The sequence below is a fragment of the Anomaloglossus baeobatrachus genome, chromosome 8, assembly GCF_048569485.1.
Source record: "Anomaloglossus baeobatrachus isolate aAnoBae1 chromosome 8, aAnoBae1.hap1, whole genome shotgun sequence".
Taxonomy (NCBI): domain Eukaryota; kingdom Metazoa; phylum Chordata; class Amphibia; order Anura; family Aromobatidae; genus Anomaloglossus; species Anomaloglossus baeobatrachus.
This window is the reverse complement of record NC_134360.1, coordinates 263,130,778-263,147,345: the sequence shown is the minus strand read 5'-3', so window position 1 is coordinate 263,147,345 and position 16,568 is coordinate 263,130,778. Positions and strand designations below refer to the sequence as shown.

The 16,568-nt window shown below is 46.0% G+C and overlaps 1 protein-coding gene across 1 annotated transcript; it reads left to right on the top strand.

Moving 5' to 3' along the window:
• The first annotated feature begins 6,298 nt into the window (after positions 1 to 6,298).
• LOC142250103 (angiopoietin-related protein 1-like) lies at positions 6,299 to 15,497 on the top strand. Its single transcript, XM_075322167.1, has 4 exons — positions 6,299 to 6,317; positions 10,036 to 10,229; positions 13,190 to 13,460; positions 14,053 to 15,497. The coding sequence occupies exons 1-4, from the start codon at positions 6,299 to 6,301 to the stop codon at positions 14,238 to 14,240; spliced, it is 672 nt and encodes a 223-aa protein (XP_075178282.1). The 3' UTR covers positions 14,241 to 15,497.
• Positions 15,498 to 16,568: the final 1,071 nt, after the last annotated feature.

The window sequence follows — 16,568 nt, the reverse complement described above, 5'->3', positions numbered from 1 at the left end:
TCACTGCACATGGATTACATACTACATATTACTACATATGGATTACATACTACATATTACTACATATGGATTACATACTACATATTACTACACATTGATTACATACTACATATTACTACACATGGATTACATACTACATATTACTACACATGGATTACATACTACATATTACTACACATGGATTACATACTACATATTACTACACATGGATTACATACTACATATTACTACACATGGATTACATACTACATATTACTACACATGGATTACATACTACATATTACTACACATGGATTACATACTACATATTACTACACATGGATTACATACTACATTTTACTACACATGGATTACATACTACATATTACTACATATGTATTACATACTACATATGGATTACATACTACATATGGATTACATACTACATATGGATTACATACTACATATGGATTACATACTACATATGGATTACATACTACACATTGATTACATACCACATATCACTACACATGGATTACATACCACATATCACTGCACATGGATTACATACTACTGCACATGGATTACATACTACATATGGATTACATACTACATATGGATTACATACTACATATTACTACACATTGATTACATACCACATATCACTGCACATGGATTACATACCACATATCACTGCACATGGATTACATACCACATATCACTGCACATGGATTACATACCACATATCACTGCACATGGATTACATACCACATATCACTACACATGGATTACATACCACATATCACTGCACATGGATTACATACCACATATCACTGCACATGGATTAGATACCACATATCACTGCACATGGATTACATACTACATATCACTGCACATGGATTACATACTACATATTACTACACATGGATTACATACTACATATTACTACACATGGATTACATACTACATATTACTACACATGGATTACATACTTCACATTGATTACATACTACATATTACTACACATTGATTACATACCACATATCACTACATATGGATTACATACCACATATCACTACACATGGATTACATACTACATATTACTACACATGGATTACATACTACATATTACTACACATGGATTACATACTACATATTACTACACATGGATTACATACTACATATTACTACACATGGATTACATACTACATATTACTACACATGGATTACATACTACATATTACTACACATGGATTACATACTACATATTACTACACATGGATTACATACTACATATTACTATATATGGATTACATACTACATATGGATTACATACTACATATGGATTACATACTACATATTACTACACATTGATTACATACTACATATTACTACATATGGATTACATACCACATATCACTACACATGGATTACATACTACATATTACTACACATGGATTACACACTACATATCACTGCACATGGATTACATACCACATATCACTACACATGGATTACATGCTACATATTACTACATATGGATTACATACTACATATTACTACACATGGATTACATACTACATATTACTACACATGGATTACACACTACATATCACTGCACATGGATTACATACCACATCACTGCACATGGATTACATACCACATATCACTACACATGGATTACATACTACATATTACTACACATGGATTACACACTACATATCACTGCACATGGATTACATACCACATATCACTACACATGGATTACATACTACATATTACTACATATGGATTACATACTACATATTACTACACATTGATTACATACTACATATTACTACACATTACATACTACATATCTATATATATATAATTGCCTTATTCTGTCTGTCTTGCTCCAAAATTGTGTCACCGTGACAGTGTCATTTCAGTGACAACTGTCGGATTGGCCGCTGGGCTCGGCCTGGCCCCCTCCCCCCCCACGGATTGGCCGCTCGCCTCGGCCTGGCCCCGCCCCCCGCATAGATTAGCCGCTCTCCCCGGCCCTCCGCACACATAGCCCGCTCCAGCGTACACCGGCTCCCGGTACACATGTGCAGGGAGCCGGCATACGCTGACGCCTCGCCCGCTCGCTCCCGCCACACGTTGGCACACTCGGCCCCGCCCCCGGCGGACATAACCTTGCAATGCTGGGATTGTGGCGGAGCCGGTGTACGCTGGTAACCATGATACACATCGCGTAACTATAGGAAGCGCTTCCCTTAGTTACCCGATGTGTATCATGGTTACCAGCGAACACCGGCTCCCGGTACATATGTGCAGGGAGCCGGCATACGCTGCGGTCAATAATGAAGTGTCATGCAGCGGTGAAAGAGTTAAAGACACTTCATTATAGGCAGCGGGCACCCCCAGAAGAGAGAAGACAGAAGAAAGAAGACCCCGCAGTCATACTCACCAGACGCCGACCGGGAGCAGGTGAGCGCATCAAGGTCCTGCAGCGGCGGAACACACACACACATAAGAACAGACACACACACACACATCAGATCACACTCACTCACTCTCACACACACATCAGATCGCATCCACACACTCACAACATCCAGTGATATCGCTTGCTTCTCGGCGGCGATACTGTGCGTGCAGTGACCTTCCAGGACCTGCCGGAGGATCACATGGCCGGAAGCATGTGGTATCTCCGGATGTTGTGAGTGTGTGAGTGCGTATGTGCGATATCGTCAGTGCGTGTATGCGATCGGATGTGTGCGTGTATGCGATCGGATGTGTGCGTGTATGCGATCGGATGTGTGCGTGTATGCGATCGGATGTGTGCGTGTATGCGATCGGATGTGTGCGTGTATGCGATCGGATGTGTGCGTGTATGCGATCGGATGTGTGCGTGTATGCGATCGGATGTGTGCGTGTATGCGATCGGACGTGTGCGTGTATGCGATCGGACGTGTGCGTGTATGCGATCGGACGTGTGCGTGTATGCGATCGGACGTGTGCGTGTATGCGATCGGACGTGTGCGTGTATGCGATCGGACGTGTGCGTGTATGCGATCGGACGTGTGCGTGTATGCGATCGGACGTGTGCGTGTATGCGATCGGACGTGTGCGTGTATGCGATCGGACGTGTGCGTGTATGCAATCGGACGTGTGCGTGTATGCAATCGGACGTGTGCGTGTATGCAATCGGACGTGTGCGTGTATGCAATCGGACGTGTGCGTGTATGCAATCGGACGTGTGCGTGTATGCAATCGGACGTGTGCGTGTATGCAATCGGACGTGTGCGTGTATGCAATCGGACGTGTGCGTGTATGCAATCGGACGTGTGCGTGTATGCAATCGGACGTGTGCGTGTATGCAATCGGACGTGTGCGTGTATGCAATCGGACGTGTGCGTGTATGCAATCGGACGTGTGCGTGTATGCAATCGGACGTGTGCGTGTATGCAATCGGACGTGTGCGTGTATGCAATCGGACGTGTGCGTGTATGCAATCGGACGTGTGCGTGTATGCAATCGGACGTGTGCGTGTATGCAATCGGACGTGTGCGTGTATGCAATCGGACGTGTGCGTGTATGCAATCGGACGTGTGCGTGTATGCAATCGGACGTGTGCGTGTATGCAATCGGACGTGTGCGTGTATGCAATCGGACGTGTGCGTGTATGCAATCGGACGTGTGCGTGTATGCAATCGGACGTGTGCGTGTATGCAATCGGACGTGTGCGTGTATGCAATCGGACGTGTGCGTGTATGCAATCGGACGTGTGCGTGTATGCAATCGGACGTGTGCGTGTATGCAATCGGACGTGTGCGTGTATGCAATCGGACGTGTGCGTGTATGCAATCGGACGTGTGCGTGTATGCAATCGGACGTGTGCGTGTATGCAATCGGACGTGTGCGTGTATGCAATCGGATGTGTGAGTGTCGGCAGAAGGCAGAGGAGCACGGCGTGCAGCACAGCTGCTGGGACCGTCCACTGGAGGGCACAGGGAGAAGTGGAGTGTGCGTGTATGCGATCAGATGTGTGCGTGTATACTGTCTGATGTGTGACTGTGGAGCACAATGGGGAGTGCGCAGCATGGGGGATGGAGCACAATGGGGAGTGCACAGCATGGGGGATGAAGCACGATGGGGAGTGCGCAGCATGGGGGATGAAGCACGATGGGAGTGCGCAGCATGAGGGATGGAGCATGATGGGAGTGCGCAGCATGGGGGATGGAGCACGATGGGGGGTGCGCAGCATGAGGGATGGAGCACGATGGGAGTGCGCAGCATGAGGGATGGAGCAAGATGGGAATGTGCAGCATGGGGGATGGAGCACGATGGGGGGTGCGCAGCATGGGGGATGGAGCACGATGGGGGGTGCGCAGCATGGGGGATGGAGCACGATGGGGGTGCACACCTCCTCCCAAAACACACAGCACCACACGCGCACCGCACAACACACCACACACACATTGGGAACCACAAACACCGCCCTACACAGACACACACACACAGACAACGCCGCACACACACAACACCCAACACACAAACACCGCGGCATACACAAATATACGCACATAGTGCGCAACACACACACTGCACAAAACATACCTCCCCCCAAAACACACACACTCCACACCCACACAAACCGCGCAACACCCACAGCACCACACACACAGAACGCTGCAGATACACAGCGCTCCACAAACAACGCAACACACACAACGCAACACACATACAACACCGCTCTCACACACCCCACACCCAGACAACACCCAGAACATGTACAGCGCCCTACACAAACACTGGCAGCTACACACAACATCGATATATATAACAAAAACATACATTAACTACACAATAAATTCTAGAATACCCGATGCGTTAGAATCCGGCCGCCTTCTAGTTACTACATATTGATGAAGGACTCCACAACCTGCAAATCCTGCAATAGGACCCATCCCACAGGAGGAGTAGGTTGTGCTATCCTGTGTAATGCATGAAGCCCGTACACAGCAGGCCTGGATATTAACTGCAAAGCGCGATTTCCATAAGACACGGTGGTAGCCATAGCTCGCCATTCATTGCTGTGTGCACCTCGGATGGTCACTGTTGGGATGAAGGAGCAATGTCCAGCGAGTCTTGTGCCTCTAGTGACAGGGGTCAGGGCAGCTGAACATAGATATGTAATGCCACGCTTCACAGCTGCTATATACTGATATGCAAGAGGCATGGTAACATTAAACTTGCTATAATGAAACAAAAAACTAACATAGTAAAAGCTTAGTTTAAAAAAAAACAACAAAAACACACAAACTGACCAGCACCACCGAACAGAACAAAGCAAGTGTAAACGGGTGCAAGCTGCCATGACTGCATCACATACAAACAAAAGAACAGCAGCGCTCTGCAGGCAGCAACATGTATGCAAACACTGAATCTATGGAAAATGCATTACTGTTCTATAGAACGTTACGAGTAAGACCTCGCAGTCGAAACCGGCCAACAGGGTTTGTTCCTCTGTGCTTATTTTATAGACTGATATTCAATAACAAAAAAAAAACATTCCATGGAACCACTGAAAAATATTTTTTTTCTGCCTTTCGCCCAGGAGAAGCATGATATAAAGTTAGGGTGCCTTGCCGTGGCTGATGGGCTGTCATGAATTGGCCAATTAACGTGCCAAGCACCTTCTGTATATAAGCATATTCCATATAGACATATTGCAGATAACATTTCGTATATTGAAGGTCTGCATACATGTTAGCGCTTGCAGAGTGCTGCTGTATGCTTTTGTTTGTATAGTAAACGCTTATGTCCAGGTTATAGCTGCACCGAATGCCACACTGCATATATATGTTTTTCGGTAAATGGAATTACACTGCGAGAACACTCAACAGCCCATATTATAGGAGCAATGTTGCTTGTCATGAAACCCACGGGCACAGGCGCAATTTTTGATGTTCTGCTTTCAAAGACCTATTCAGACAATCCGACTGCGGTCATCAAACAACCAGAGTTGTATGTGCACGGAACCGTGGTCAGCCTGATCATTGTGCGCCCCGGGAATAGCATCGCTCTCCGCACTGGATGAAGGAGCTTTGTGCACGTGGCAATTCCCAGTGTGTGTCCACAATCCGATAATCCGCTAACGAACGCTTATTCCCAATCCGAGGCCAGGTCACACTGCCCCGATGGCGGGTCACACAACCGGAGCCAGACAGCTCCATATATTGCTATAAATCGGTCACACTCCGCTCAGGAGACGCACGGCCGGTCTGCGCACCGTGATCCGACCTCGGACGGGAGAAGGAGCCTCAACATGGAGCAAAACCACAGAAGTAAGCACCGCATATGTAACAGAGCCGTAACGTGAGAGTGGCGATGTGCACAGATCCCATGTGTGTGCCGGAACATTCCCAGGGTGTGTGGGAAACGTATCCACAGGTCGCCATCTCCAATGATGGCCAAAGTGTCCATCAGACTCGATCGTCGTTAAGTGCAGGCGACTGCTCTCCTATTCAGACGGCCTCCTGCACAGGATAGATCATGGGTCCCCAATTCCAGTCCTCGAGGGCCGCCAGCAGTGCATGTTTTCAGGATTTCCTTAGTATTGCACAGGTGATAATTTAATCACCTGCACAGTTGATGATTCCAACACCCATGCAATGCTAAGGAAATCCTGAAAACATGCGCTGTTGGCGGCCCTCGAGGACTGGAGTTGGGGAACCCTGGGATAGATGCATCCAGAATTATTTTTGGGATGATATTTGGCAGAGTAATGTCCATTCAGAGGCAGACATCATTAAATCTGGATAGAAGGCTCGATCATCAATTCATTTCTCATAAGTATGGGGGGGGGGGGGTAAACCGAATTTTAGCACATAGATCGGAATCCCTCCTGATTTTTAAGATCTCTCCTACAGGAATGCAATCTGCCCTGGTCATGGCTGGCTTCCGATCGGTGTCTTGTACATGGAGCAGTGCCTCGTTGGGACCCATCACATGGCTCATGATAAAAATCAGAAAATCTGTCTTCTTAAAGTAATAAAGATGACTTATTTTGAATGATTGGAAGACGAAATGGCAGAGCTAAAAATAAAAATATGAAAAATTGGGGGGGATCCGGTAACCTTTCCATTGGCTAACCATTGCAACACCCTATAAATGCGGCTGGTAAATCCCGCCTGAAAATCCTCCCCCAAATAGTACCATGGCCTATTAATCACTTCCACATTGCAACAGGACACTATAGGCTTATAAAGGCTTCCGAAAATCCAGCCGAAAGTGAAGCGACAGGATCTGCCAGCACCAATGTAAGGTTTGGGTGGATCTGGTTTCCCAGCACCAATGTAAGGTTTGGGTGGATCTAGTTTCCCAGCACCAATGTAAGGTTTGGGTGGATCTAGTTTCCCAGCACCAATGTAAGGTTTGGGTGGATCTGGTTTCCCAGCACCAATGTAAGGTTTGGGTGGATCTAGTTTCTCAGCATCAATGTAAGGTTTGGGTGGATCTAGTTTCCCAGCACCAATGTAAGGTTTGGGTGGATCTAGTTTCCCAGCACCAATGTAAGGTTTGGGTGGATCTAGTTTCCCAGCACCAATGTAAGGTTTGGGTGGATCTAGTTTCCCAGCACCAATGTAAGGTTTGGGTGGATCTGGTTTCCCAGCACCAATGTAAGGTTTGGGTGGATCTGGTTTCCCGATGGTAGATCTGCTCCACGGTCAGGTCATTATTCTCCACCGGGGACTGTATAGGATTAGAATGAATGACTGCAGCTAATCTACACCACATGCGGCCGCCCACAATAGGAAACGGCCTGATTCTGTAACTTGCCGTGAATGAATGTGCGCAGCGTTCCTAAGCTGCCGATTTTCCATAAATCCTGTATTTTACTAATTAAGCTTTGGAAAAAGATCCGCAAGTAATTTTACACTTTGTAAAGATTAGCGCTATTGTTTCCCCTTCAGCAAAGTAACAATTCCACTAGCGGGCAAGACATAACAAAAAGAAAAAAAGACAAAGAAAAAACACAAGCTTGATCCCCAGGAATGAAGAATGCCAGGTCCTGGGGATCCTGAGGGGCCTCGGCAGAAAGTCAGCCCAACCAAGAGCACGGCGTCCGACAATCAAAGCCGGTGTATTCCTGGTGATGGCGCACGGTGGAACCGTCAGGAACGCGCCGCACCAAACACCACAACAGCTTCCAATGCATCCACAGCAAAGTATGCCGGCCCCGGGGGGAGCGCGCGGTCCAGGGAACACTCGGCTTAATATGGATACCATTTCCAAATTCTGGGTTAATTCTGTTCTAAAGGGATTTGGAAAATCCCTACATGTTACAAGGATTCTTCACAAATAAACCGATCATTGGCAATCCTGCCGTTACAGCCCCCTATAATCTGTTTGGAGACTAAAGCCCCCGTCACATTTAGCAACTTACCAGCGATCCCAATAACGAAGCGACCTGATAGGGATCGCTGGTAAGTCGCTGGGAGGTCGCAGGTGAGATGTCACACAGTAAGATCTTACCAGCGATGCAGGAACGATACAGGTGGCAGTAGCCACCTATATAACGATCCCTGTCACACAGCGTCACACAGCGATGCCTCCTGCCCAGCAAAACATCGCCTTTGAAGAAAATGGCCTGGACCATTCTGCAACGACCTGCGACCTCACAGCAAGGGCCAGGTCGTTGCTGGATGTCACACACAGCGACATCGCTAGCAAGATCGCTGCTACGTCACCAAAACCGTGACTCAGCAGCGATGTCGCTTAGTGAGACGTGGCCTAAAGAACAAAAAGTTTGGATTCCTATTCAGCGCCCCAAAGGGGAAATTAAAGTCACAAACCAACCCAAATACATTATTAAATAGACCTCTTAAGGCCCCGATACACAGATATAAATGACGCCTGAGACCGTCCGTTTCAACGCGATCGGCCGACCATTTCACTGTCTCAATGTTGGAGGAAAGAAGGATCAAGCAATATTGGAATATCATTGGCCGATCCACTTATTCATAAGCCACTGCCACAGGAATCACGTATAGAAAGCATAGGAGTGAGCTGAGCTGTCCTGTGTAAGGGAACGTCCGGGAGACAAGTGTCAAACAGCTGCTATCTAATGTGTGTGGCCAGCTTTATACCCTATGAGGCTGGTGTACTTACTCTGAAAACTCACACCCGTATAATCCGGATATTAAAAAAAATCAACATGTTGGGTATGAGCACACATTGAGTATATGTTTGCAGTAATTTCTGCATCTCCTGGCGGGAAAAATGCTCTTTTTTATGCATTTTTCAATAGGATTTGCACGTACAGCACTGCAGGATTCGCATGCACAGCACTGCAGGATTCGCATGCACAGCACTGCAGGATTCGCATGCACAGCACTGCAGGATTCGCATGCACAGCACTGCAGGATTCGCATGCACAGCACTGCAGGATTCCCATGCACAGCACTGCAGGATTCCCATGCACAGCACTGCAGGATTCCCATGCACAGCACTGCAGGATTCCCATGCACAGCACTGCAGGATTCCCATGCACAGCACTGCAGGATTCGCATGCACAGCACTGCAGGAATCGCATGCACAGCACTGCAGGAATCGCATGCACTTTCCTGGCATCAGGATTTGCTTGCAGTTTTATGTCAATTGTACTTAAACTAGATAAAACACACCGTGCACAGCCTTTATTTGATATCAGGTAGCAAAACTTACAAAAGCAAGACTGATTTTCACAGTATGTACACCAGCTTCCCCAGGTCTATTTAGTAAGGTTTGCATAGGGATGGTTGTCCCGTGTAAACGTATATGGCACGTATATATGGCACGTATATAGAACACCCCATTTCTGGGATTCCCACATCTACAATGGGCTCCACCATAACTCGTGGTCTGGAATGGAGACGCAGCAGCGCAGCACAGATCTGTGCTCAGTGGTAGAGCGATTGTGCACTACAATGTTATTTATTGCTGCCAGTTATAGTTTCTGGAGGTTTTTTGTTAGTAACCCAATTGCCATAGACGTTATGTGATATATTGACTATTTACCAGGTCCTTTCAGGGACTGCAAGCACGCCCAAGACTCCGGATTTACAAGCAGCGGAATTTACTTGATAAAACCCAAAAATGCCAACAGCCACATGCAGCTGTGGTGCGAGAACAGCCTGGACCCCGGGGGCTGGGCGGTCATACAGCGGCGCACGGACGGGTCAGCCAACTTTTTCAGGAACTGGGAGACCTACAAGGTGAGGATATTTGCTCTTTTGACAGATTGCGGGTTGTTAATACGGATTATTTTCATAATAGTGCAATAAATAAGCCAAAATATCTTCCTGTGGCTCATTCTCTTTTCCATTTATTAACTTAATGGGACTTACAATGAGGCCAGTCCAATGAATGTATACATTGATTTACATGTATATGAGGAATAGGTAGAGGTTTACATATTGGGAGAGACGCAGGAACCACCTATAGTGATTTACTGTCTGTCACCGGAGATGCACACGTCTGTATAGGAAAAAAACAAGGAGAAAAAGTGGAAAAACATCCGCGCTGCTGTGCCAATAAAGAGTTAATTGCAAAGAAAAGCAACGCAGGGTGCTTTATTCTACGCATTTCGGAGACAACCCCTCTCCATCAGGAAATCCAGCCAAAAAAAATCATGGTGGATTTCCTGATGGAGAGGGGTTATCGCCGAAACGCGTAGAATAACGCGTTTTTCTCTTGTTTCTGCCTTCGGCACGTGGAGTCTGCAGCGGCTGATCCATGCCTTAATACTGGTTGGGTGTCACACAACCACCCCAGGTGAGTGGTTCTCATTAACCCTTACTGTTATCCTGGTAAGACCGTATATGCGCTTTTTATATTCACAGGTTTTTTTTTTACTGTATAGGAGCTGGAAACATGAAACCAGAAAAAAAATTGTTGCAAATCTGCCTCTTTTTAATGTCTTAAAAGGTAAAAAGGGAATCTTTCAGCAGGTTTTTGCTATCTAATCTGAGAGGAGCAGCATGATATATGGGTAGAGAAATTACTAGGCAGAATTTTGTAGTTTCAATACTAACAGTGTTTTATCAGCAGGAGATTATCACTTCAGGACAACTGGCCTTTTACCTCATTGTCCAGCCACGCCCTCCACTACTGTGATAGCTCTCGCTCACTGCACATTATACACAGAAAGCTGTGGTGTGGGCAGGTTACACACAGCTCAACATCGTGCCAGTATAGCACTGTATGTATAGAATCAGCCTGATAGCGCCAGTATAGCACTGTATGTATAGAATCAGCCTGATAGTGCCAGTATAGCACTGTATGTATAGAATCAGCCTGATAGCACCAGTATAGCACTGTATGTATAGAATCAGCCTGATAGCTCCAGTATAGCACTGTATGTATAGACTCAGCCTGATAGTGCCAGTATAGCACTGTATGTATAGAATCAGCCTGATAGTGCCAGTATAGCACTGTATGTATAGAATCAGCCTGATAGTGCCAGTATAGCACTGTATGTATAGACTCAGCCTGATAGTGCCAGTATAGCACTGTATGTATAGAATCAGCCTGATAGTGTCAGTATAGCACTGTATGTATAGAATCAGCCTGATAGTGCCAGTATAGCACTGTATGTATAGAATCAGCCTGATAGCGCCAGTATAGCACTGTATGTATAGACTCAGCCTGATAGTGCCAGTATAGCACTGTATGTATAGAATCAGCCTGATAGTGCCAGTATAGCACTGTATGTATAGAATCAGCCTGATAGTGCCAGTATAGCACTGTATGTATAGAATCAGCCTGATAGTGCCAGTATAGCACTGTATGTATAGAATCAGCCTGATAGCGCCAGTATAGCACTGTATGTATAGAATCAGCCTGATAGTGCCAGTATAGCACTTTATGTATAGAATCAGCCTGATAGCGCCAGTATAGCACTGTATGTATAGAATCAGCCTGATAGTGCCAGTATAGCACTTTATGTATAGAATCAGCCTGATAGCGCCAGTATAGCACTGTATGTATAGAATCAGCCTGATAGCGCCAGTATAGCACTGTATGTATAGAATCAGCCTGATAGCGCCAGTATAGCACTGTATGTATAGACTCAGCCTGATAGTGCCAGTATAGCACTGTATGTATAGACTCAGCCTGATAGTGCCAGTATAGCACTGTATGTATAGACTCAGCCTGATAGTGCCAGTATAGCACTGTATGTATAGAATCAGCCTGATAGTGCCAGTATAGCACTGTATGTATAGAATCAGCCTGATAGTGCCAGTATAGCACTGTATGTATAGAATCAGCCTGATAGTGCCAGTATAGCACTGTATGTATAGAATCAGCCTGATAGTGCCAGTATAGCACTTTATGTATAGAATCAGCCTGATAGCGCCAGTATAGCACTGTATGTATAGAATCAGCCTGATAGTGCCAGTATAGCACTTTATGTATAGAATCAGCCTGATAGCGCCAGTATAGCACTGTATGTATAGAATCAGCCTGATAGCGCCAGTATAGCACTGTATGTATAGAATCAGCCTGATAGCGCCAGTATAGCACTGTATGTATAGAATCAGCCTGATAGTGCCAGTATAGCACTGTATGTATAGAATCAGCATGATAGCGCCAGTATAGCACTGTATGTATAGAATCAGCCTGATAGTGCCAGTATAGCACTGTATGTATAGAATCAGCCTGATAGTGCCAGTATAGCACTGTATGTATAGAATCAGCCTGATAGCGCCAGTATAGCACTGTATGTATAGAATCAGCCTGATAGTGCCAGTATAGCACTGTATGTATAGAATCAGCCTGATAGTGCCAGTATAGCACTGTATGTATAGAATCAGCCTGATAGCGCCAGTATAGCACTGTATGTATAGAATCAGTCTGATAGCGCCAGTATAGCACTGTATGTATAGAATCAGCCTGATAGTGCCAGTATAGCACTGTATGTATAGAATCAGCCTGATAGTGCCAGTATAGCACTGTATGTATAGAATCAGCCTGATAGTGCCAGTATAGCACTGGCTTTAGCTTATATATGAAAATCCTGGTGATTGGTTCCCTTTAAAATGTCATTTTGGGTGAAGAAAGTGCTTGGCAAGTTGTGTTGGTTATTATTTAAGAATCTTGGGGGACAATAACAGTATAAGAAGAATGATGGAATCCAAGAAATGCCCAACACTTCTATGTCCTCTCTATACAGAAAGGCTTTGGGAACATGGACTCCGAGTACTGGCTGGGGCTCGAGAACATCTATCAACTAACGACCCAAGATAACTATAAGCTGCTGATAGAACTGGAAGACTGGAATAATAAGAAGGTCTATGCAGAATACAGCAGCTTCCGGCTGGAGCCAGACACCGATTTCTACCGGCTACGACTGGGAACGTATCAAGGGAACGCTGGGGATTCCATGGTCTGGCACAACGGCAAACAGTTCACCACACTGGACAGAGACCGAGACATGTATACAGGTGAGACACCTGTATACCTGTCTCTCCTGTATACCGGTATACAGGGGAGGCCGGTATACAGGGGAGGCCGGTATACAGGGGAGGCCGGTATACAGGGGAGGCCGGTATACAGGGGAGGCCGGTATACAGGGGAGGCCGGTATACAGGGGAGACCGGTATACAGGGGAGACCGGTATACAGGGGAGACCGGTATACAGGGGAGACCGGTATACAGGGGAGACCGGTATACAGGGGAGACCGGTATACAGGGGAGACCGGTATACAGGGGAGACCGGTATACAGGGGAGACCGGTATACAGGGGAGACCGGTATACAGGGGAGGCCGGTATACAGGGGAGGCCGGTATACAGGGGAGGCCGGTATACAGGGGAGGCCGGTATACAGGGGAGGCCGGTATACAGGGGAGGCCGGTATACAGGGGAGGCCGGTATACAGGGGAGACCGGTATACAGGGGAGACCGGTATACAGGGGAGACCGGTATACAGGGGAGACCGGTATACAGGGGAGACAGGAACATGGGGCGGGTGGCTGAAGGTTTACATTTCCTATAACAAGCTCAAAAATGTACTAAAAACTGCCATTTGTTTCCAGGTAACTGTGCACACTTCCATAAAGGAGGCTGGTGGTACAATGCCTGCGCACACGCCAATCTCAACGGTGTGTGGTACAGAGGCGGCATGTACCGCAGTAAACATCAGGACGGCATCTACTGGGCAGAATACCGCGGCGGCTCCTACTCCCTCAAGAAGGTACAAATGTTGATAAGACCAATAGAGTGAAGAAGCAGAAAGAAGGACAATGGCGGAAGGTGCTCGGTTTCGCTTCTGGTTCCGGTTATGAAGGCTTCACCATTCTGTTGACGTTTCATCCATAAACTGTAGCTAATGAAAATGCCAATACGAGGAACGCTGGCCATCCCTCCATTTACAGGTTACTCTGCATTACTGGCTTTATGTACAGACATGACGCGGCTTCTGCTGCTCCCTCCGCTGCGGGGGTAAATCAGAACGCCGGCATAATAGTGTAAGAGGAGATGTACAACATCTCAGGCACACGCTCGTGCAATGAATACATGGGTGAATATTAGGTTATTTAATGCCACGTGCTCAGCCGCTCTTCAGGAACGGACAAGTCCATGAAGTCACCATGATCCTGCAGGAGTTACCAGGGCAAAACTAAAGACGATGGGCAGCCGAGGCCTACAAAACGCAATAAATCCGACCCGCGTTGTGCAAACGGCAATGTGCAAAAGATAAATTATCCGCTTACTTTTCCTAGGCTTGGTGCTTTTTTTGTGATTTCTGGGCTAAAGTTTCGGTTTTGCAGGCCACACATCAGAAAGATGTGGACGGTCGGCCCATCCTACGACGTGCAACATGCCATGTTCATGACAACTTCCACTATGACCCCCTTTCATTGAAATTAACGACCCCGGCTCGCACATCTACATGTAGGATCAGGGGATTGCACTAAACTTTGACAATGGGATGAGCAGAGACAAAGCCTCAGAGCTGGGTGCACACAGTTTATTATAGGTTCCATTTAGGAAACACTATTTTTGGAGTAGTTTTACAGTTAGGTCCAGAAATATTTGGACAGTGACACAAGTTTTGTTATTTTAGCTGTTTACAAAAACATGTTCAGAAATACAATTCTATATATAATATGGGCTGAAAGTGCACACTCCCAGCTGCAATATGAGAGTTTCCACATCCAAATCGGAGAAAGGGTTTAAGAATCATAGCTCTGTAATGCATAGCCTCCTCTTTTTCAAGGGACCAAAAGTAATTGGACAAGGGATTCTAAGGGCTGCAATTAACTCTGAAGGCGTCTCCCTCGTTAACCTGTAATCAATGAAGTAGTTAAAAGGTCTGGGGTTGATTACAGGAGTGTGGTTTTGCATTTGGAAGCTGTTGCTGTGACCAGACAACATGCCGTCTACGGAACTCTCAATTGAGGTGAAGCAGAACATCCTGAGGCTGAAAAAAAAGAAAAAATCCATCAGAGAGATAGCAGACATGCTTGGAGTAGCAAAATCAACAGTCGGGTACATTCTGAGAAAAAAGGAATTGACTGGTGAGCTTGGGAACTCAAAAAGGCCTGGGCGTCCACGAATGACGACAGTGGTGGATGATCGCCGCATACTTTCTTTGGTGAAGAAGAACCCGTTCACAACATCAACTGAAGTCCAGAACACTCTCAGTGAAGTAGGTGTATCTGTCTCTAAGTCAACAGTAAAGAGAAGACTCCATGAAAGTAAATACAAAGGGTTCACATCTAGATGCAAACCATTCATCAATTCCAAAAATAGACAGGCCAGAGTTAAATTTGCTGAAAAACACCTCATGAAGCCAGCTCAGTTCTGGAAAAGTATTCTATGGACAGATGAGACCAAGATCAACCTGTACCAGAATGATGGGAAGAAAAAAGTTTGGAGAAGAAAGGGAACGGCACATGATCCAAGGCACACCACATCCTCTGTAAAACATGGTGGAGGCAACGTGATGGCATGGGCATGCATGGCTTTCAATGGCACTGGGTCACTTGTGTTTATTGATGACATAACAGCAGACAAGAGTAGCCGGATGAATTCTGAAGTGTACCGGGATATACTTTCAGCCCAGATTCACCCAAATGCCGCAAAGTTGATCGGACGGCGCTTCATAGTACAGATGGACAATGACCCCAAGCATACAGCCAAAGCTACCCAGGAGTTCATGAGTGCAAAAAAGTGGAACATTCTGCAATGGCCAAGTCAATCACCAGATCTTAACCCAATTGAGCATGCATTTCACTTGCTCAAATCCAGACTTAAGACGGAAAGACCCACAAACAAGCAAGACCTGAAGGCTGCGGCTGTAAAGGCCTGGCAAAGCATTAAGAAGGAGGAAACCCAGCGTTTGGTGATGTCCATGGGTTCCAGACTTAAGGCAGTGATTGCCTCCAAAGGATTCGCAACAAAATATTGAAAATAAAAATATTTTGTTTGGGTTTGGTTTATTTGTCCAATTACTTTTGACCTCCTAAAATGTGGAGTGTTTGTAAAGAAATGTGACAATTCCTACAATTTCTATCAGATATTTTTGTTCAAACCTTCAAATTAAACG